Source organism: Balaenoptera acutorostrata, chromosome 17 (genome assembly GCF_949987535.1).
Source record: "Balaenoptera acutorostrata chromosome 17, mBalAcu1.1, whole genome shotgun sequence".
In the NCBI taxonomy this organism is placed as follows: domain Eukaryota; kingdom Metazoa; phylum Chordata; class Mammalia; order Artiodactyla; family Balaenopteridae; genus Balaenoptera; species Balaenoptera acutorostrata.
The window spans coordinates 76,512,005-76,533,813 of record NC_080080.1 but is presented as its reverse complement, the minus strand read 5'-3'; the positions used below and the strand labels follow the sequence as shown (position 1 = coordinate 76,533,813).

The following is a 21,809-nucleotide window of genomic DNA, read 5'->3' as shown; positions in this document are numbered from 1 at the left end:
GCTCTTAGCCCAGAGAAACACACACCTCCTGGAGGACTCTCGGCTCTGCGACCTTGGCTGCGGAGAGCTGGTGGGTGCTCGAGGGCTCAGGGGCTGCTCTGTGGAAGTCTGCAGACAGTCCTGGAGGTGGCGCGGTCCTGCTCCTGAGCGACACATTTCCAAATATCACTCACAGACACAGGGCCTTCGGCTTGCACAGGGCTTGCTGTCAAAGCCTGAGACGCTGGAACGCTTGCTGTCCGATTTTACCGAGGAGGAGGCCCCACGAGGTGCCTGCCCGTGGCCTGCGCGGCTCATGACTGAGGTGCGCGGCCCGCCGGTCTGTTCAGCGCGGCCCCTGTTCATTCTGTTGTCCTGCTGTAACTGTGAGCACCGCCCCTTTCCATCCATGTGAAGTTCTTGGTTCAGATGATGTGTGATCTGGCTTTTGAGTCAAAGCCTCTTGACACCAACTCTCACAGACTTCCTCTAAAGCCTTGCAAATGGCCTTGGGAGGTTAGAGCTTGCCCAGTGCACGTGGCCTAAACAATCTGGAACAGTCCCTTCCACAAGAGCAGTGTCCTTGGCTCTGCCCACGTCATCTACCTTCCTCCCCAAGACAGACCAGGAGCAACTGGCATCGACCACATTTTCCACTAAGGGTTTTTTTCTCAAACATACAGGATTACAAAAATCAAAACCAAAAGGAACACTGGTGTAAGGCAGAGAGATGTCAATTTTTATTAGGTTAATGAGGCACTTTTGCATTTTTTTTTTAGACTCCGGCCGTTTGGACATGTGCTGATTTTTATAACTGAGCTGTACCATCTGGTGAGTAGATTAGCAGTTACTCTGCCCAACGAGATGCTTGGTGTTTTCCCAGGAAATGGCACCGTGAATAGAGCTGCCAGTAAGAAGAACCCATACTGCTCTTCCGGTACGAGGCTGTTGGCACTCTCTTGGTGGCGGCTTTGGGTGTGAGGCTGGCATTTGGAGAGTGTCTGAATAGTGAGAAATGCACCAGCATCAGCTGCTTCATGGCAGGAGAGAGCATAGCACTAAAAGCCATAGAAAAACATCTCAAAAATTCCCCTCCCTCAAATAGTCTCAAGTGTTATCAAGCCTTTTTTGGTCATAAGAGCCATGATGGGGTATGACTTCAAAAAATATTTTATAATATTAGTTTAATATGACTCATACTTCAAAGCAACTAATTGACTGGCTCAACATGCAGAAATCTATTCAGAGCAGGAATTAGAACACCCTCTCTTAGACATCGCCCAGAAGAGATGAGGCTTATCTTAGCAGTGAGCATAGATTTCTGTTTTTATTCAAAATGGCATCTCCCCCCTCCAACTTCTTTGCTAATGGTATAAACAAAGAAACTTTTTGGTTGGAATTTAGTTTAGAATAATTTGAGTAGTCTTAAAGAGACTAATTTTCCAAAAAAAAAAATTCTTATCATGCTTTTCAATAGTTTCGCCATCACATGGTTGAAGGAGGAAAGAGAGATCTTTTTTTTTCATAAGTGACTTTTTAACCTACTGGGGTGAGAGAGGGAGAGAGAGGAGGAGAAAGAGACACAGAGAGGGAGACACTAGGGTCTCTTTTATGTGTGTGTGAAAAAAAGAAGTTTCTCATGAACATTCACTTTTTGTTAAAATATACCAGCTAAATTAGATAATTAGAAAGCTCCCAATTTAAAAACTAACAAATACACCAAAAGTAAAAGCCAAAAGCCAGCTAGTAACCCTCTCGCCTGAGGTTAGAAATGAACAGAAAATGCCACTTACTCTTCAATAAAAACAATGGATGTCATTTTGGTTTCCAAGTAGCATTTTCCTGTACAGCCTCAGAAGATAGAATTCTCAGTTAAATAAATGACTCACTCGAGAATTAAAAGCACTGGAAAGGGCCCAAAGAAAAGAAAGAAAGGGAAAAGAGAGAACAGAAAAAAAAAAACAAAAACGAAAGAAAAGAAAAGAAGAGAAAGGAGGAATCAACTAACTGTTGCTATTCTTCTTCTGAATTATTGATACTTACCTGGCAGCTTCGGGAGAAGAGTGAAGTCTCAGGTTAAGCTTGCTGTAGATACAGAAAAGTGTCTCTGGGTCACGTCTCATCAGAAGTAATTAGGCCTGTGACCACCTAAAATAGTTCAGTCACCACCGTCCCCTCATCCCAGTTTTACCAATTTTCTGCTTCAGTGGTTCATTCATGACCTTTTTTCCTTCTCTTACTCCCCTCGTTGTCCTTCCAAGCACCCCAAAAATGTGGGTGCTCACCATTCTGATGTGACCCTTTGGGCACATTCAGTATGAAGATGCAATTTTGAAGAGACCATTTTGATAGAGCTTAAAAAAATGTAAAACCTCCAGCTCTTTAACAAATTACTAGATAATGTGTGAAACAGACATTATTACCTTATTCACGTACTTGACTTATTCTGCACCCAGCTGGTCCTCTGGTCGCAGCCCGAGCCTTTGGGAAAGAGAGGAATGGGGTGAGTGTGGGCAGAAGGCACCTTAGTTGGTATCAAAGATTTCTCTTTACGCTTTCACTCACCTGTTTTGATGTGACTGCTTCAAATTATTGCTCCCCAAGCGCCTGGCTTTGGAACAAGTCATCTTAGAGGAAAAAAGAATAATACGTCCAAGAAATTATGATGTAAAGAATTCCGAACTGGTTGTTAGCAGTTGCCCCAATTTTGGTTTCTCTTTTAGCATCCTTCTTTTATATTATTTTGAAGATAAGCCTTTATCCCATTCGGGATGCTATGAAGTTCATAGCAAGGACTGCTGGAGTTAGAAATTTCCTTGGGATAGAAAATAATAATCTGGATAAAATTTCCTATTATTTTCTTCTTCAGCCCGGTCATGATATGTAAGGGGGAAAATGTAATACTGTAATGAAATAAACAGAAGGAAAAAATGCAAGTCTGATTATTAAAGTCGTATTTGGATGTTCACCCAAAGATTTTGAGACTCTCTCTTTATTACTGATGACAGTAATGCCGATGGCGTATGTACATACTGTCTGAAACCTACTTGTTTGTAAGATCTGCTCGAAGCCCCCTTTCCATGTCTCGTGGAAATCCACTCTTGGGGAAGGGGTGGGAGGATGGTTCTCACACCTCACCGGCACTCAGACTGCAGGTTCCTACATCTGCTAAATTTGGGGAGGTTTTTTATTATCTTGTCACGTCATGCAAGATGTCACTCTTTCCCACTGCACTGACCAATGTGGAACTCAGCTCCTTCCCATGATAGCCACAAAAATTATGTATATAAATCCTTATGTGTATAGACTTAATGTTCCTGGATTTAAAAGTCTTTAAATTATTTGTATTTGGGATTAAAACTGAGAAAATTCAAATTGTGAAATCTTTAAAATATACAGGCAGAAATAGCGAATAATATAATGACAGCCAATGTACCCACAACCCAGACTTATGAAACTTAACCTTATGCCATACTTTTTTGGATACATCTTTTCAGAGCAATAAAACATTATAGATATAGTTAAGGTTCCAGTGCAACCCTCCCTGATCTTGGTCCTTTTCTCCTCCAGTACATCACTGATCTCATAAACTGTTTATTATTCTCATGCCTGGTTTTATGTTTTTACTTATATACGTAGCAATAATGAGTATAGATGATGGTATTTCATGTTTTTAGCTTCACATAATTGATATCAAACTGTACGTAACATTCTTTAGCTTGCTTTTTTTTCATCCAATATTGATGGGCGTAGCTCTGGTTCATTCCTTAGTAGCTGTAGAGTATCCCACTGTAAGAATATTCCAAGAATTATCCATTTCCTGCTAACGAACATTTATGTTGTTTTCAGCCTTACCTGTCACACACAGTTCTGCATGAACATTCTTTCTATTTTTCCTTGAATACATGTGTAAGAGTCTCCTTAGGGGGTGAACCTAAAAGCCACCCTGAACTTTTAGCCACACCGGATGCTTCACCTGTCCCAGAGCCCCTAGGCTCATGTTCCTTGCTGATTCCAATATTTCTTCCTTTTTAATTCCTCTCCCTCACTCCTTTTTGTATAAAATATCCTCTGTCACTTAATATTATCTGCATTCTGTTTTTGGGCCGTTCAGCTCTTTTTAGCTCTTGCACTTAAACTCAGCTCCTGGTTCATCTTTGCATATGCAGGCCCATTACGGCATTCTTCGAGACAAAGCCAACCAGATAACCCCCTGTCTTAATAGGACCCAGCCTCCTTAGAAGGTGATCGTGATTGTAAAAGGAATTGATTTCGCCATGGCTTTGGGGAAAGGATTCTCAGAGAATGATGATTTGATATACCTCTTTGTCTAGGGAATCATCATGTGCTTGTGAGGTTTTGTCTTGAAGAATAAAATAAACAGTATTCATTCCTTCAACAATCATTTTAATAAATGTTTACCTGGAACTGTACTAGGTGCTGGAATGGTCACAAAGATGAATAGAATCTAAGGAACAATCAATCTAGTCAGGGAAATAAACCCTTAAACAAATACTTAAAATACTTAAAAAAACTTTCCTCCAAGAATGGAACAGAGTGCTGTGGAAATATTGAGAAAAGAAGTTTAATTTTATTGAGAAAGCTTCAGAAAAGAGACAGCAACAGGAAGAATAATTGCTATACCAGCAAGAGCCTGGGAGTCTAGTGTGGTTGGGATTGGCAAGGAATTTGGTGGCCAGATTTTAGAATTTTGGAAGGAAAATTGAGAAGCAGTAACAAGGAAGGTAGATTGGTGCCCGATTTTGCGTGGTTGTATGCCCCAGGCTCAGCTGTTTGAATTTTAATCTATAATCAATGGGGACCCACAAGAGTTTAAAAAATGCAGGCGCTATAGTATTAAATCTGGGTTATAAAAAAGAAACTAGCAGTTGTCTGTAAACTTGGAGACCACTTAGGTCATTGTGGTGGTGTTCCAGGGCAGAAAGTAGGGGGACTGAACTGAGGTAGATGGGAAGAATGGCAGGAAAGCATTCAGGAAATTTGAGAACACATCAGGACTTACCACTGTCAAATGTAAATAGATGGTCCTATATTTGTGAGCGATGAAAGGAAGAAAAAGTTAAAAATCAAAAGAATCTTAGCTAGGGAGGCTAAGTAGGTCAAGAGGCCGTTCTCCAAGCAAAGGACCTTGGGAAGAGAGACAAGTCTTTATTGGAAGGACATGAATTTGGTTTAGGTAACTTTTAATGTCAAGTGCTCATAAGAAACCAGATGGAGTTGTCTGTCTGTGGTCAGTGGAACTATGGTCTAGCATTTAGGAGAAGTAAGAACGAAGGGAGAGATGTGGGGGAGGGTTTCAATACTGCCAAAAGCAGCAGAGAAATCAGGGAAGATGAACGAGGAATATAAGGCATCTGTAGTCGGCAACCAGGGGACCCTTCTGGATATTGTTCAAGAGCAAAGTCAGTAGCAGGGCAGCAAGAAATCAGGGAAGATGAACGAGGAATATAAGGCATCTGTAGTCGGCAACCAGGGGACCCTTCTGGATATTGTTCAAGAGCAAAGTCAGTAGCAGGGCAGCAGAAAAGGCTTCGGTTGAATAGATGGAGGTTGCTGAGTTGGACACTGATACTCTTCTCGCACTTATCTGTTCTCCCAGTCTTCCTCACGAACACGACTCTGGTTTTATTTAAGGGGTAATGAACATCCAGGGACAACCCTGTGACGTTGTTCTGGTCAGTGGGATGTAAGTGGAAATCGGCCGGGGATCTCTGGGGAAGGTTTGGTGTCCTGCTAGGCATTGCTCCTTCTCTTCTTTGCTCTTCCTCCTTCTTCCTTCCTAGAACACTAAATGAGCCAAGGATGGGGATGGACGCCTCCACGTTCAGCATGATAGGGAAGATGGCATTGCTGAGTGCCGTACAGCCCTGGCCTCTCTGCCCTGAGAGTTCTTGTTGTGTAAGACCAAGAGCTTGAATTAGATGATTTAGAGATATATGAGCTGAGTGTGTTTTTATTATCAGAAGCTGATTCCTCAAGTCAGTATTAACCCCAGGAATTGGCAACAGAGAATCTCAGAGTCTTCAAAGTTGATGGCAAGATTGGCCCTCCCCTTACAGGTTACTCTGTGGATGCCTGCATGGAAATCTCTTGTGATAGCCAAAGAAATGCAGACACTAGGGCATCACTCTAGACTAACTACATCAACTTATCTGAGAATGGAGCCTGGGAATCTACTTTTAATACACTAAGGTTTGAGAAATACAGCTTTAATTTATGATTCCTCTATACCACTTTCAGATTCGTGCATGCAGGCACATAATCCACAACTATGGGCAGCTAGTGAAAGCGACTTTGTGTCTATTACATCATGTCTATTACATCCAATGGGTTAAAAAAATAATTAAAGGGCTATTTTAAAACCTAGTGGTGGAGAAAGTCAGGTTTGGATGCTGACATGCTCTAGCCTGATCCTATAAAGCATCAATCCTTGGTGCCTTTAAAATCTCCAAAGGAATGGCAGAGCTTGAGGCTACTGAATAACCAAGAGGGAAATAAGCAAAGGAGTGAATCTTCTCATCTCCCTGGCCACTGAGCACACAGGCACACGTGATACCGTTGGGAAAACAGTCAGAAATATACCCATCGAGGTGAGGGAGGTGGGGGGAGGGAAACTGGAGTTGGAAGACAAGTTGGTTAGTTTACACCAGATACGTTTTGAGAAATCAGTCAACTTTTCACACCACTATATAGTTCTTGTTGTGAGTCACTAGAGAAGATTATTACATATTTCCACCCGCCATTTTAATCCTTAAATAACAGCAGATAATTTTTAAAAATTCTTGTCTTAACCCAGGAACATAAGGTAACATCTAGCAAGTAGTGTACGTCAACTCTGCACACCACCAATAAGTGGGTAAAGTTTTGCAGTTGCTTATTTGCAGCTTCTCTTTTTGAATATGTACTCTGAGTTCTTTTTTCAGTATGGTGTGTTGTCCGAGTGAAAATATTCTCCAAAGTAATGACATCAAGATAAAAACCAAGATAAAGCGCTGGCATTATTGTGTTTGGCAGCATACACAATATTTACAGTGAAATTGAAAAGGTCAAAACTAACCTCATGGAAAAATGCAAACACTCAAAGGTTGTAAGAAATGATACGCAGGTTAAACTTGTAAAGCAATTCTAACGTCACTTTGTAAAAATGTAAATTCCCTCATAGAGGACTCATCAAATTCACTCTAGTCCAAAAGCTTGTTGGGTGGCAGGAATAATGATGATTAAAGTCTGAAACATGAGTAAACTCCTTTACAGCTACAAAAATGGGAAGAAAAACCTTTAGCCAAAATGCTAAAAATAGACTCATTTTGGTGAAATGAAGCTGTTTGAATAAATGAAACTCATCGTTTTTATCGAAACCATGTGCAGTGTGGAGTGGGAAGTCGTGTAGAAAGGTCCCGAGAGACTTCTGTTTGCTTTACATCAGTAAGGAGAGGGGAGAGAGAACGCGGAGTTTCTTTCCGTCTATCTGAGACTTAGCATAAGTGATCAGCAAAGTGACGATGGAGGCCAACCTGTGCTGGCTGCTGGCAACCTGGCTCCCCCCGTGGTCCCTGTGAACGTTCTGGAAATGCAAGACCAGAAGTCATTCAAGAAACTGGTAAGTTAAGTAGAGTAGCAGAATCTTTGCCCTGTAAGAAAAGGAAGAATAGAGAGAGAGAATGAGAGAGAGATAGAGAGAGAGAGAGGGAGAGAGAGAGAGAGAGAGAAACCCCATCTAACACTTCTGCTGTGCTGGTCTGCTGAAACCACATCTTGAAACCAGGTGTTAAAAATGACCCAACTCAACAGCGAGAATGGCTTTGTAGATAAGTGTATTTTGTAATACTACCCGGAAACTGCAGTCACATTTAGATAGACCATTCTTCCTTTCTTCTTGTATGAAACTCTTGCCAAGACCAGATTTAGGTTTCGGTGGGTCTACCTTGATAAAAAAACAAAAACAAAACGAAATACAGAATACTCCACAGAACTGGTTACAATTTACGGAGAGGTGAATTCTAAGGGGTTTCCTCAGGCTTTGGAAACTGGATAAAACTAGGTCAAAGATAAATCTAGCCATGATTGTTGGTGCGAGCTGCTTTCATAAGGTACAACTTGTACATATTTGAACATCATACCAATAATGTTGTTTCTGGAAGGACTTTATCCACGGACCACGCGCCGTGGGGATGGCATCGTTTCCTTCACTGTCCTCTTTGGTTCTTGTGCCACCATTATGGAGTTCTCCACAACTCACTGGCCTCTCACCTAGTCTGTTGGCTTCATCAGATTTAATCTTTGAATTAGTTTATTCCTCACCTCCCACACTCAGCTTACTCATCTGATGGGAGAGAACGAAATCTATGAAACTACGCAGAGAAGTTTGCCAAATGTTCTCCTGCAAAACATGCCTTAAGTGATCCATTCCCCCTGCCCTCACCCTGGACTTTCTTGGATTCTATTAGAAATAATATTAATTTTTTTGGACTACAAGGTTGATGCTGTATTTTCTGAACTTAATCAGCAGCAGGTGTGCTTGGACTCCAGCTAGGGCGCTGCCCCTTCCAGGTAAGGTCTGAGGAACCATCAGACCAAGCGGAGAGGGTGCATTTCTGCACAGTTCAGTATTTGGCCTAGTTTCTGGGTGGGCAGGTCCCTACAGCAGCAGCTCTTGCCCTAGAAAGTGGCCACAGTACCCATAAGTCTAGGGCTATTTTAGGACTTAGAACACTCTGTAACTTAGGGCCATAGATTAATTTTTAAGTGGATTCTGCACTCAGATTTCCCCTTGCCCACTGCCTGGGCATGAGCTCCACCAGGAATGAACGCTCCAAGCAGGGAGCCCAGCTCAGTGGGTTCTGTGGGGCTCAGTGAAACACACATCTTGCCTTCTGTTCTCAACAGCGAGTCACTTCATTTCTCTACGTAAGTGCTGAATTAGTGTTACTTCGCCCATCTGCGGGGTGTGTGTCGAGGATTAGGGACAGGGCTCGTGGATGACCATGGAGGAATGGCATGCTCTTAGAGCTGAGCGGTAGGATACATTTATCTATGCCTTGGAGTTTGACTGGATTTGATTCTAATTCAAATGTCAGGCATCAGACTACATCAATAGCAAAGACTTCCAAAAGAAGTTATTTGGAGGTTAAACATTGACAAACACCTGCTTTAAAATGTCCATCCTGAAAGCGTAGCTCCTAGGCCAATTCCTTCCCCACCTCCGACACCCACCCACACCCACACACGAGGTTTAACGGAAAGTGCCAACAGTGGAAGGGTTAAGAGATGACAATGTCCTCTTGCATCTGCTCTGCCTGTTGCAACTAGAAAAGGTTGAGATTAATCTTCGTAAAAGCAGTCACATTGGAAAGACTAATGTGACTCTCACCATAACACTGGGCCCTTTATAGCCTGATGTCTAACTACATTGGAATGTTATTCTTTCCATTGCCTTTGTGACTGTACTTGGATTTGAAACTACTGGGTCTTGTTCCAGTACAAAACTTAATCTGCCCTTTCTTTTACGGACTTCAAAACATCCAAATCTGTCTTATTCTACAGGTTTCCACTGAATCAAAATGCGAGGTGCATGTTTTACCAAGTGCCTTTGTCCCCTTTCAGAGTTCTAGTGAGGAACCCCGGTTCACAGGATAAAGATGAATGGCCAGCACTGAACTTTCCTCAGTGTCCCACTGTAGGGCCCTTGCCCAGCCTGTGGCTGATAGGGCATGTGCCAGTCTGAGGAAACAAAACATTAGTTTTGGAAATCTGATGGTGCTAAGCCTTTGATCGCCAATTTCTAACTGTCTTGAAAGCCTTTTTTGCCTTCCAACAGTTGCACACTGTGGTTTTTTGTCTGTGCGAGGTGACTTCACAGCACCAGCACTCTCTATGCGGGGAATGCATTCATCTAGCACCCAAACCACCTACCGACTTCCGGCACCTCTTATCAGCTAAGCCATCGGCCACGAGCTGACATTTCAGCATTCAGAAGCTCCCCACTCCCACCTTAAAAAAAAAAAAGTGACAGGAGGAGAAAAAGGTTCATTTGGCAATAGTTTGCTCTTGCTTTTTGGCCTGGAGAAAGACATTCAAAGTGGTAAAAGATTGTTTAGTAACAGCTGGCGAGCACCAGGGTGTGAGGCTGATTTTCAGATATGACAGGCACTTACAGGAATGCTGCCAGATACAGCTGTTTAAAAGCTTTAATAAACAGCAAGTCAATACTAATCTTTGCCAAATTAATCTTTTCCCTGACAGCCCATCAGAGCAATTATGCTTAGGTTTATTGTAAACACACAATTGTCAAACAGGGACGCTGCAGCCTTTAAAATACTGTAGTTTGGTTTAGTCTCTCTTTAGAATGATTTTTTTTTTCTTTCTGTATGTAGAATTATGTCTTTCCATTTCATCTCCAGTCACTATTTATTTTTTTTTCTGGCCTCATGTCAGTGTGAATGAAATTTCACTTTCAAATGTCTTTGCTAGCAAGCTGTTAATAAAATGTGAAATGACGACAGTTGAGGACGCGTGCTGGTGGGTTCGGATAATGAGGCACAAGTCTGACCAGTGCTGACATATGACACGTCACTGTCCTCAGGGGTCTCCAGGTCCAGAGCAAGCACTTCGTCTTCACCTCCTACCTCCTACAATGTAATCTGGTTCTGGATACAAAGGACAAGATGCTGGCTGCGTAAGAAAAGAGAAAACAGTCTCATGTCGCTGTAGACACACGTGTTGCAGAGCGTGTCTATCTTGCGTTAGAAGTGACCCCTCCCTCCCGCAGCTCCCAGCATCCCTCCTTTGGGACCGTGATGTCAGGCTGCTCCCACGCTCTTTGCACAAGCAATAGTCTTGTGTGAAGATTTGGAAACTTGTCTGTGAGGGAACGCTCTTCCGTGCTGGGACCTGGTCCAAAACAGACCTAGGGAAATCTCCTTTGAGCATCTTTAAAAAAAGGACGGTTACCAGGGGGGAAATCGGGGGCAGGGGGGATAAACTGGGAAATTAGTGCTGACATAGACACACTGCTATCTATAAAATAGATAACTAATAAGGACCTACTATATAGCACAGGGAACGCTACTCAATACTCTGTAATGACCTATATGGGAAAAGAATCTAAAAAAGAGTGGATACAGTATGTGTATAACTGATTCACTTTGCTGTACAGCGGAAACTAACACAACATTGTAAATCAACTATACTCCAATAAAAAATTTTAAAAAAAGTTAAAAAAAGGAACACTTCTTCTCATCCTGGTGTAATTTAAATAGAGTCCAGGATATAGGGTCTTTTATTTGTTACAACAAGTCTTACTTGCACTTGGTAATTAGAAAAACAACCCAACATCCTGTTCATCAATGTTTTAATTTAGCATTCTATAAACTTGGCTCCTGAAATTTCTCTCCTGCGCTCAACACTCCTACTTGTCTGACACCTTTTTTTCTCCTTGGCTTCTCATTTTCTCGATGTGACTAGTGTATCTTCCATCTTTTATCTTGTTTGTAACTAGAAACTCTTGTTTGATTATGTAGACCCAAAGAATACAGCATAACTCATTCTAAAATTCCTTCTTTCAATCTTTTTGTAACCTTAGGTTACAAAAAAAATTCTAATGAAAAATTTCCATTCTTCTTCACCTCCCAGTTCTTGTCTGTAGTATTTAATTCCCTTCTATATTTAAAGAGCTTTTAAATGATCAAGGAAACACCATAGAACTGCTAGGTGATGAGGGTAATTTGTGATGCACCACTGACTTTTCTACATATCATTGCATTTATTGTGCACCTACTATGTGCTATGACATCCCAAGTTGCTTTGGAGGTAAAGAAATTATCCTATCTTAGGGAAACAGATTTGTACTGTTGGGTGACTCACATGGATTCATCCATTAGGTGACTCAGGGTAATAAATGTTTGGGGATTAAACTTATGATGTGAATTCTGTACCTTGCCTTGCCATTATTTCAACGTTCAGCCATCAGCAAAACAGGTGAATTTCTCTGTGTTTCTGTAGTTACCTTAAAATGAGAGTTACGAATGGAATAAGAAAATGCGTATCAAATCCCCTTTCAACAAATAAGCATTAAGAGAACATCTGTGTGTAACAAAAACTTTCATGTTCCAGCAGATAATCTATTCATTACAAATTTCCACATAAATTTTTTTAATATAACAAAGAAATAGGACGTTTATTGGGGTTTCCTGGAACCTGGTAATTTGAAATATTCTTTGTTTAGTTGAACGTAGCTGTCTGGGACTGACTGGAAGTGGGGCATCTTGTAAACAAACACAACATTACTTCTTTGAGTCTTTTCTCCTCGGACTTTGTAAAGAACTTCTAACTAACTCCATCTGAAATCATATTGACGTTGCATCCAAAATCCCATCGTCTCTAGTTCTCAACCACATTGGGTGGAACCGTATGAAATTGCCATTTTTGTAGGTAAAGGGGTTGTATATAGGCAATTTCATATGGCTAAATCTAATTACCTGCCAAACATGTGTGGCAACTCTTTTGCAAAAGGCAAAAGGTCCACAGGAAAGGTAAATGGATTGTTGATGTGCCTATTTTAAATTTTGAATTCATAAATTTAAAAAATTTCTTAGCAATGAATCTGAGTCAGGACACACAGTTCTTTGTTGTCATGACCGTTGATGGACCACTGATGCCTCCGTCAGAAGGGACTCCTTTCCTTTAAGGCAACAAGGTAAAAACAATCACAGAGACCAGCTTTCATCCTTAGCTCTGTTCGATAATTTGACTAGCTGAAAGTCATTATTTGACTGTTTTTCCATTGTCAACTCATTCACATTAGAATGGGAACTGGGATTTTAGATTATTCTTTCTTGTGGATGTTAGAGAGACAACTCAACCTCTCCTAGCCGCTGTCACACCTTTTTGTCTTTTTTCTTTTCTAATGAGTTATAATTTTGACTTTGGTGTGTTGGAAAAGATATTCTATGATCAGCATTATTGTTGAGTCTCTCAGAATGCTTTTACTGGAGGTCCCGGGATCCTGCGGACGGCTACACAGCAGGGAACTCGGTGGACACCGTCACTGTTCCCTATGGTTACAAGCTAGTAGCTGCTGGGCTCAGGCTGGATTCTGGCTTCCCTAAAAGTAGAGGATTTCTCAGGCAACACCTGACAGAGGGCGTTCTCAGTGTTTCAGGAAGGAACGCCTGTGGCTGGGGCAGCTGTTCATCCTTTCTGTGCCCAATCGCTTCTGCCATGAAATTTATTTGGGATCCCTCATCTGGCTGGGTCTGTCTTTCAGAGACTGATGGATATCCAAATAGAATATGGTCATGCATGGTCAGAATTTTTATTTATGATGTTTTCTTTACTTATTTTTTACTGTTTTTGGTATCGAGTTTCAATACTCTCTCTACCCTGGTTGCACACCTGCTCTAGAAAAACTGTAAACAACATTGTACTTTCCTGTACAACCCACCTGTCAAAGTCAAAGCTGGTTGTTCTCACCCCGGTAATTACCTTCTCAGTTTAGACTTAACACAAGGGCAAATGTTACTTTATCATAATATAATAAATAAAAGACATTAGGTAATTAGTAGTGCTGGTATATTTCTAAAATACTAAACAGACAAACAATAAACTGTGAACTTAATCACATGAGTTCTTATACAGTTCCAAGACAGGAAAATTAGAGCTCTCAGCTACAATCATTTTAATAATCACATTGGATCTGCATTATTTATTTGTTATTACATGCTCAGCTGATTCAAGTTTGTACAATGCCTAAAATCATTCCAAAGCAAGCATACCTTTTGTCTTTTTAATTCTGACTGGATTACACAATGCATATATTTGTATTTAGTTAAATTGCTAAGTTTATTTCACACATTCCACGAAAAAGACATCAGCCATTCTCTTGATTTCCAACCAGACTAGCTTTCTTGATAGAACCCTCTGTAAGGGCGTAATTTGCTCTTTTTGATGTAAAAGCTATGCAAACCTTCAGCCAGATTCTCAGTGCTTTTTGTTCTTTAGCAAATCTCTAGTACCCTCAGAATTCTCTTGGAAGACCCAGGACTTCTGGAAAGACAGTAGCTTGTAGAGGCACAAATGACAGCAAGAACCTCAATTTCTATCAATGGTTTTCAAATTGGGACTGCTTCCCCTTTCGTTTTTCCTGTCTGGTTACTCACCTTTCATTTTTAGATATATTCTTGACAGTATGCTTCCCCTTTCCTTCCTCCCGCCCCTGGTTTAATTCCTAAATGTTTTCTGGGTTTTGTGAAAAGCATGCAGCTTGCAGAATTTGATTGATTTGACTTTAATTCTTTTTTGCGGGGAGGGGAGGGAGTTTACAGATTGACTAAAACCAGCTGAGAACCAAGAAGCCACCTTTTTCTTTCAGATAGGGACCCATCTGTTTAGTCTCGGAGCCTATGCGACTTTTAGGGCAATTCTCTGTTCTATTGTATGAAGAAAGTTCTTAAATATCATAGTTTTTTGTTTGCGTCAACCAAAGAAATATAGAAATAAGGGTTGGTTACTTTAGTTTGCTGCTAAAATGAAAAGTAGGTTTGGCTTTATTCACTGTAAAAACTAAATAGTATTCACACCAAGCGTGAATTTTTCTTTTTTTTTTGCCAGCAAAAGTTAAAACATCAAAGAAACCTCTTTCAAATACTAACAAATTTACTTACAAACACCTATATTTATTATTTCATAAATAGGCGCAACAGTTTCCATAAAAAAAGATTAAATACAGACACAGTATGAAGAAATAATGATACAGAGCCATATGTAAAGGTTATAATTTAGCTGTTTCCAATCTGTTTCTGCATCTAATAAAATACCAGGTAAGCATTTGGCAGTTTTATACATAAAAGGACTTAAATGACATTTACTAACCATTACACAAAAAGTGATACAAAAAAGCAATTTTCCTGCAGTACAAAATAAACGTGTTTGCACTTCCCTTCACACTAGTTTCTTTTTGTCTGATCAATGAGACAAAGCCAATTTGTTTTGAAATGAAAATCGTTTGGGAATACGGTTTTTTTTTCAAATATTTTGAAAATATAGAACTATTAGTCAGTTGTTTTAAAAATGAAGTAAAAATATGAATGTTTGCCAATTTAACCCCTATTGTGAAATCAATAAACTGGAATGAGCCAGTTTCAAATCACAATTTAGCTACAAAAACATTCACATTTTATACTCTAGGAGAGTGTGACATAGATGCTATTTACAAACTTGCTATGACTGCTACATCAAGCCATTTAAAAAGTCTTTAGTCGTTTCATATAAACACCCATTATGAAAACCAATGGAAAATCCAGGACTTTTATCCAAGACATCTATAGTTGCTAAGGCAGTTACTATAGCGCAGCACTTCACAGCAAAAAACCAACATAAAATCTGAATGGTCCAAATTTCCTTCAGGGAAGAAGAAAAACAATGTCCATAAGGGATTAAAAAAATAATAAAGAAGCATGACTATTTCTTCCAGAGTGGGTGACCCACAAGCTCAAATGGTCCTAAGTGCTTAGCAACTTGTATTTTTCTAATAAAATGGAGAACTGCCTTGACTATACAAAGCAATCCACGGTGAAAAGACTTCCCTGAATGCCTCAGTGGAAAGAAGAGGTGTTCGGATTTTCAGGTAAGGTACAGTGCTTTGTCCCTCTGCATGCCCCTGTGCGAAGAGAAAACAGACAAATGATGCCTCGTTAACAGGACAGCCTTGCTACAGGTGACCAAGGGGGACGTGTCCATCTGCTCTAGCTTGAAGGGTGGAGTTGGGCACTGGGAAAGTGCACAGTAAAAGCCAACAGGATCTAAAGGCATTTATTCTTGGAATGGTTGGAAGGATGCTTAAAAATTTCTGCTTTCATGAACATGCAACCGTTCTAGATTATCTTTTGGAAAGCAGGAAGAAATGACGGATCTTTCCAACGACCAGAGAGCAGGGCACGACATGCCTGCTATGAGAGCTGTCTGCCACCAGGTGGCGATGGCTGGCCACTTACCCGCTACTGCAGTAGTCATTCCATTCCACGGGCTGGGCGGGAGGATTTCTGCACCCAGAGCGCACATACTCCATGGCCTGGGTGACCACTTGTGCAGCTGTAGACGTAGGATTGATTATAGTCTGATAGTCGGGTGGAAGATTAAATCCCTGAAAGGGAAAGCAAGTCCACAAATAAGGATCAAAGTGCCTTTTTAAGAAGAAAAGCACCTAAATATTTATCCATTGTTTGCAAACACTCCTGCCTTCTTGCTAGTGTCCCTGAAAGGGCAAGCTTATCCCAAGGATGCAGAAAACTTAAAACAAAGATGGAAAGGAAGTGCCCACCACCCATCCTTTTTACCTTTCCTTCATTTAACCGTGTGTTAGAAAACCTTGAATTATACTCTTGAGCAGATAAATTGAATTTAGAAGCAATTTAAAATTTAGAAAAGCCAACTCAATCAAAACAAAGGGAAAAGGCCCTAAACCCCTCCGAGTTTATGTTTTCTATCAAACCTAAGGATACATTAATAGTTAATCCCCAGAATATGCAACAGAATCTTTTTTGAAGGATCCAGGCAGCAGGTGGCTGAGTGTTTTATTAGACTACACCTATTCACATATTGTTCTCAAAACCCTTTTTCTTCAGTCAATCACAAAGGGACCATCTGCTTCTTCTTTTATTTGTACTTCTTTCTCAGCTAAAAATTTCAACCAAAGCTTTTTAACAGTTGTTGGACTAATATAGGGAAGGAGATTCAAAACAACTTGCCAGTGGAAAACAGAGAAGGAAAAGTATAAGACAGAGCAAATATTTTTTAATTGAAAAGTCTATTAACTGGCAAATAATAATCAGACTTCAGGAAGGTTCTTTTAATACACTGGTATGGTGAAGTGTTGACTTTTAATCCTTGCAGAGCTATTAAAAATTCAAGGACAGAATCTCTGAAGTAGACAGCTATATCTGGTAAACAAAAAGCATTATACGCTAAGATTTATTTTTAGCTTATCTGGTGAATTCAAGAGCAGCGTAAGCAAGCTTTACTGGAAATGACCAAAAAAGTGACTTAATTAATCGTGTGTCTCTTTGTGCAGCAGCTTTCATACATGGTTTTTAACCACTGAAAAGTCAAGGGATTTGAAAACAAATCATTCTCTATTTACTTGCAGGGAGCTTCTTTTGAAGGCATAATATTGTTGAGATTTTTACCTTTTTAAAAAAATTCAGCAGAATGATCAGAAAATTGATTTTCAACTGAGGCTATTTCCTTAGACTTTCATTCATTTGAGGGTACCTTGGGTAAAGACTCAAAGACATCTATTATCAAATGTCCTCAATTCTCAATATTGGCTTTAAGATATTAATTTATTTTCCATTCAAGTGATAAAGACTTCAAGCCAATGTCCACGCAAACTCCCACCAAAGCTGCTCATGAAAGACAAATCATTGAAAAGTGGAGTATTCAGCCAGCTGGGCTATCTGACCTCACACAGACTAGAAGGAATAGAATGTTTCCTAAACTAACAACTGGCTTGTGGGAGGTAAGTTTGTTTATGCAGACACCACCTGCAGCTCCAGCCATAAACATTTTCCAAAACCGGGGGGTGAGAAGTGAGAGGTATATAACTGGATATTTGGTTCTCCAGGCCTTTCCATGCTGACAGCCTCTCTTTCTCCAGACCATCCTGTACCTCTGTGACACAAGGAGTTTCACTGGCTTCGGCAAACTGTATTCGTTTCATTATGCTCCCATAATGTCTTTATGGGGCTTACCGTCCAGCTTTCTGGACCTCTTTCCCGAGTGTCTCACGTGATGCTGTGTGATGCTAGGCAGACAGCAGGAACAAGCCCCCAGAGAGGAGCCTCGCGCCGACTTTTATTTCAGCCCCGTCATCAGGGCTGCCCAGTGACCAGAGAGTGTTTGTGCTGCTTACTGGATATTCTCCGGGTCGGACCCACAGTAGTGGGTCAATAAATCATGTGTTCCAATAAATAAATTTTAACATTGACTATTTGATGCTAATCTTGCAAAGGCCTGGGGAATATAATTGTGTAAATACCAAGGCTTTCCTATCTTTTTAATGTAAAGTTCTCCACATTGGATTTTTGCACAATCAACAAAACGTACCCTAAAAGTAAGTAAGTCTCAAAAACAGAGTAGTTGAAAATATCTCGCGTTGAAGGTATGGAAACATATGAGAAAGCAAAAAATAAATAAAAATAAATCAACCTGCTTCCACCCAACACCACACAATCAAAAAACGGAAATGACCATTGTTTTTTTTCCTATTCAATGAACATGGTCCCTCAAACTTGGGAGAGAGAATATCAGGAGAACATTAATTTTTAAGTGATCAGTTTAAGATTAAATGGGTAACTTCAGTTTATAAAACCAAAATTATGCGTTATCTACAAAGCTCAAAGATTTAAAATTCAGCTAACTTCAATGCCTAAATTTAAGATCACTAGTATTAAAACAACCAAGGACCAAGAAAAATACAAGCAAAGCCTGAAGACCATTATTTTACTTGCTTTCAATTTAGAAAATGAAACATTCTCCTGAAGACTATATTAAGAGATGCTGAGGTCAAACCCAGAACTATGGACGTTTTTATTATTGATGTAAATATGAAACAACAATGATGATATAAATTTTTGAAAAACTGTTTGCTTAGCAGTCTAATTAAACAAGGCTGAATATTTTGCATTTTAATGCTCAAGAGAAAAATCACCAACTGTTTTGTAGCATGCCTGGAATTTTAAATTTCATTTTCTGGTGCCAGATTGAAATAAAAATAGGAAACATGATAAAGATTAATTTGATGTCAGAAGGGACATTTGCTCTTTAATTAGATTTCTGTAGCCCTAGCAGTTTTGTTGTACCACCACAGCAAGTCCTAAAAAAGCCTGCAGCAATACCAAACAGGGATCTTCATATCCACACTTTACGGGGAACTAATTTCATTTCCTGCCTGTCTGGAGAGGTATTTTCAACAGGCATCAATGTTTTTGTCTTCACAACTGATTTATTCATCAATCTCAATGTGATTTTTTTAAACCTTTAAATTATACCCACATCCTAAAGCAGTTGTTTATTACACAAGGAAATTGAAAATCTGTCTGTGTGATATCATACAAAGATTTTTTTCTTAAGGTTATAAAGGAAGTTGACAGATATTAATGATTTTTTTTTCTCTTAACCTCATTCGACAATATAGTGAACAAAAAAGGGAAGAAAATTGGACCAAAAAAACCCCAGGTCTATGGGCTTACTGTATAAAATATTATTCCAGGAAAAAAACAAAAACAAAAACCTATTACTCCTGCTGGACTATACAATCATTTTTGTAGGATACATTCATTTTCAAAAGGATAATAAAATAACTAAAGTAATACTGAAATATGAAACTTTACTTTAAAAATACAGTAGCCATTAACTTTCTTTCTCCTTCTCTCTTTTTCTTTGTTTGGTGTTTGAAAATGGGAACATGGCCCCCGTGCCCAGGAAGCAAACATTGTCAGGATAAAGATGATGAACCAGACAGGTCGAATCCCATTCATTAGCTCTGCAACCACAGGCTGAAGACCCCCTTGGATGTCATGAACACTGGCCCCACAGACTGCTGTGACTGCAATAAGCTGAGGGGCGTGGAGTGGCGATGGACTCTCTGATCCGGACTCTAGGACTGTCACCTCGCTGGGGCTTCCAGCCCCCTTACCCTGCAGGATCCTCCTCCAGTGACCTACCCGTGAATCTGACCTCACTGCCCATCACTCTCCCTTCCCCACCATGCTCCCCACTGGCCTCCTTTCCACCTCTGCACAAGCCACGCCCCTCCCAGTTAGGCCCTCCAGCCAGGAGCCCCTTCTCCTTGCTCCTGTTCTCTGCTGGTACCCACCCTTCCCACCTTCTGATTCCTGAAGGCTGCGTCCTCTTCTCATCCAGCTGCTCTTGAGAGGGGCCTTCTTCATCCATCCCAGCAAAAGACCCGCCGTTCTGCCACACACCCTGCAGTTTGCCCCCGTTTTATTTTTTCCATGGGATCCTAGTAATTTATCTGTTTATCTTATTACTACCTGCCACCCGCCCCCGCCCCCCGCCCCAACTCTGATGTGAGCTCCATGTGTGCACAACTCACTCAATTTCTAGAGCCTAGACAGTTCCTGGCACATGTTAAGGGGTTCAATTAATCTTTTTTGAATAAATGAAAAGATTTAAAACTTCCAAGGATTTGAGATTCTACAAACTAGCCTGTAATTTCTCCCAATATTTAAACTTTTACTACTAATTTTTTATTCACTCATTTGTTCATTTGTCCCTTCAACAATTATTTTATTGACTATCTACAATGATCAAGGCATCGTTAAAAGTGAGTTTAGTCACTGTGGTCTCTGCAGCTGTATTGCCTCTCCATTTTGGGTTCATGCCATTTTGTCTTCTATTATTAATGTAAATTGAAATCAGGTCCTACCGTCTCAATAAGAACACTTTCTGAGATACACTAATAGAACTGACTTAAAGATTGATGAGTAACTTGTCCAATGTAATCTGTTCTATTTTTTCCTATTCAGTTAAGAGTCTATACGGAAAAACACATCTCTTGAGTTTCCACGTGTGGCCTTATATGCAATTCTGAAATGTTGGTCATAGCCAGCTCATCTAAGGTATGAGTATAAATGGAAAATGAACTGCCTCTGAGTGGATAAGTTAGTAGACAGGTGTTCTCTCTGCACGGAGCTCTGGCCCTCAACTTGGGGAGGGGACCGTGACTTCTGTATTCTTTTCTCTGAGGACAAACACCCCTCACTACAGCACCGTGAGCAAAACACGGGCCCTCAGCCGGGCGGCGCATGAGGCAGGACGCAGCCCACACGACTGAAGGCCGAGCCCCTCAAGGTATCAGATCTTCACTCAAACACTATTGGTTCATTAAAATGCAAGGACACCCAAAGAGTGTCCCTTTTATTGAGAGTAACGTCTGATGGAAAGAATGGCAATTGAACCCTTTGAATATCACTTGCTGGTCACAAACCCCACTGTAGACAAGGCAAGATGGTGGAGGTTGGCTTTTCCCCAGTGGGTCGACAGCCAGTCTGTTGACAGGTAAGTCAGTTGTCTGAGCTTTATCAATATCCTTGGCTTAGGGACCAAAGAAGACTTCAGTAAAGAGATGAATCCTTTGCTCTCCACAACCATTTAATCTCAGAACTAACTAGGATGTAAAGACCCTCCCAATTCTTAGAAGAAACTGTTAAGAATTTACAAGAATGATTAAGAGTGAGAGGCAGCAGGCCTAGCGTTTAAGAATCCAGGCTCTGGGCTTCCCTGGTGGTGCAGTGGTTGGGAATCCGCCTGCCAATGCAGGGGACACGGGTTCCAGCCCTGGTCCGGGAAGATCCCACATGCTGCGGAGCAACTAAGCCTGTGCGCCACAACTACTGAAGCCCGTGTGCCTAGAGCCAGAGCTCCGCAACAAGAGAAGCCACCGCAATGAGAAGCCCGCGCACCGCAATGAAGAGTAGCTCCCGCTCGCCGCAACTAGAGAAAGCCTGCGCACAGCAACGAAGACCCAACACAGTCAAAAATAAATTAAAAAAAAAAAAGAATCCAGGCTCTGATCGCTGAACAGAGTTGGGTTTGAATTCCAGCTCTGACCTTATGGGCACGTTACTCAACTCTGCTGAGCTTGAGTCGCCTCACCTGTGAAATGAAGGCAACGTCAGGACCTGCGCTGTAAATTTTCTGAAATTAAAGATGAGGTAAGGTAACGTATTAAGGTTTGTCACTGTCACCTCTTGGAAATCCTGTCTATAATGACAATACTAAAAATGAATTTA

At 40.7% G+C, this 21,809-nt stretch overlaps 1 protein-coding gene and 1 long non-coding RNA gene across 6 annotated transcripts in view; one reads left to right on the top strand and one right to left on the bottom strand.

Moving 5' to 3' along the window:
- Positions 1 to 7,381: 7,381 nt before the first annotated feature.
- LOC130705560 (uncharacterized) lies at positions 7,382 to 20,196 on the top strand. The gene is made up of 3 exons (XR_009005843.1): positions 7,382 to 7,600; positions 17,353 to 17,512; positions 19,477 to 20,196. It is a non-coding gene; the product is annotated as an uncharacterized LOC130705560 (long non-coding RNA).
- TOX (thymocyte selection associated high mobility group box) overlaps positions 13,666 to 21,809 on the bottom strand; it is a 298,904-nt gene continuing 290,760 nt past the window's right edge. For all 5 annotated transcript variants that reach the window (XM_057532463.1, XM_057532462.1, XM_057532464.1 and 2 more), the window contains 2 exons: positions 15,990 to 16,138; positions 13,666 to 15,655 (listed from right to left, as the gene is read on the bottom strand). In XM_057532463.1, coding sequence (XP_057388446.1) covers positions 15,619 to 15,655; positions 15,990 to 16,138 — 186 coding nt within the window. In that variant the 3' untranslated portion in view covers positions 13,666 to 15,618. The remainder of the gene's footprint in view (positions 15,656 to 15,989; positions 16,139 to 21,809) is intronic.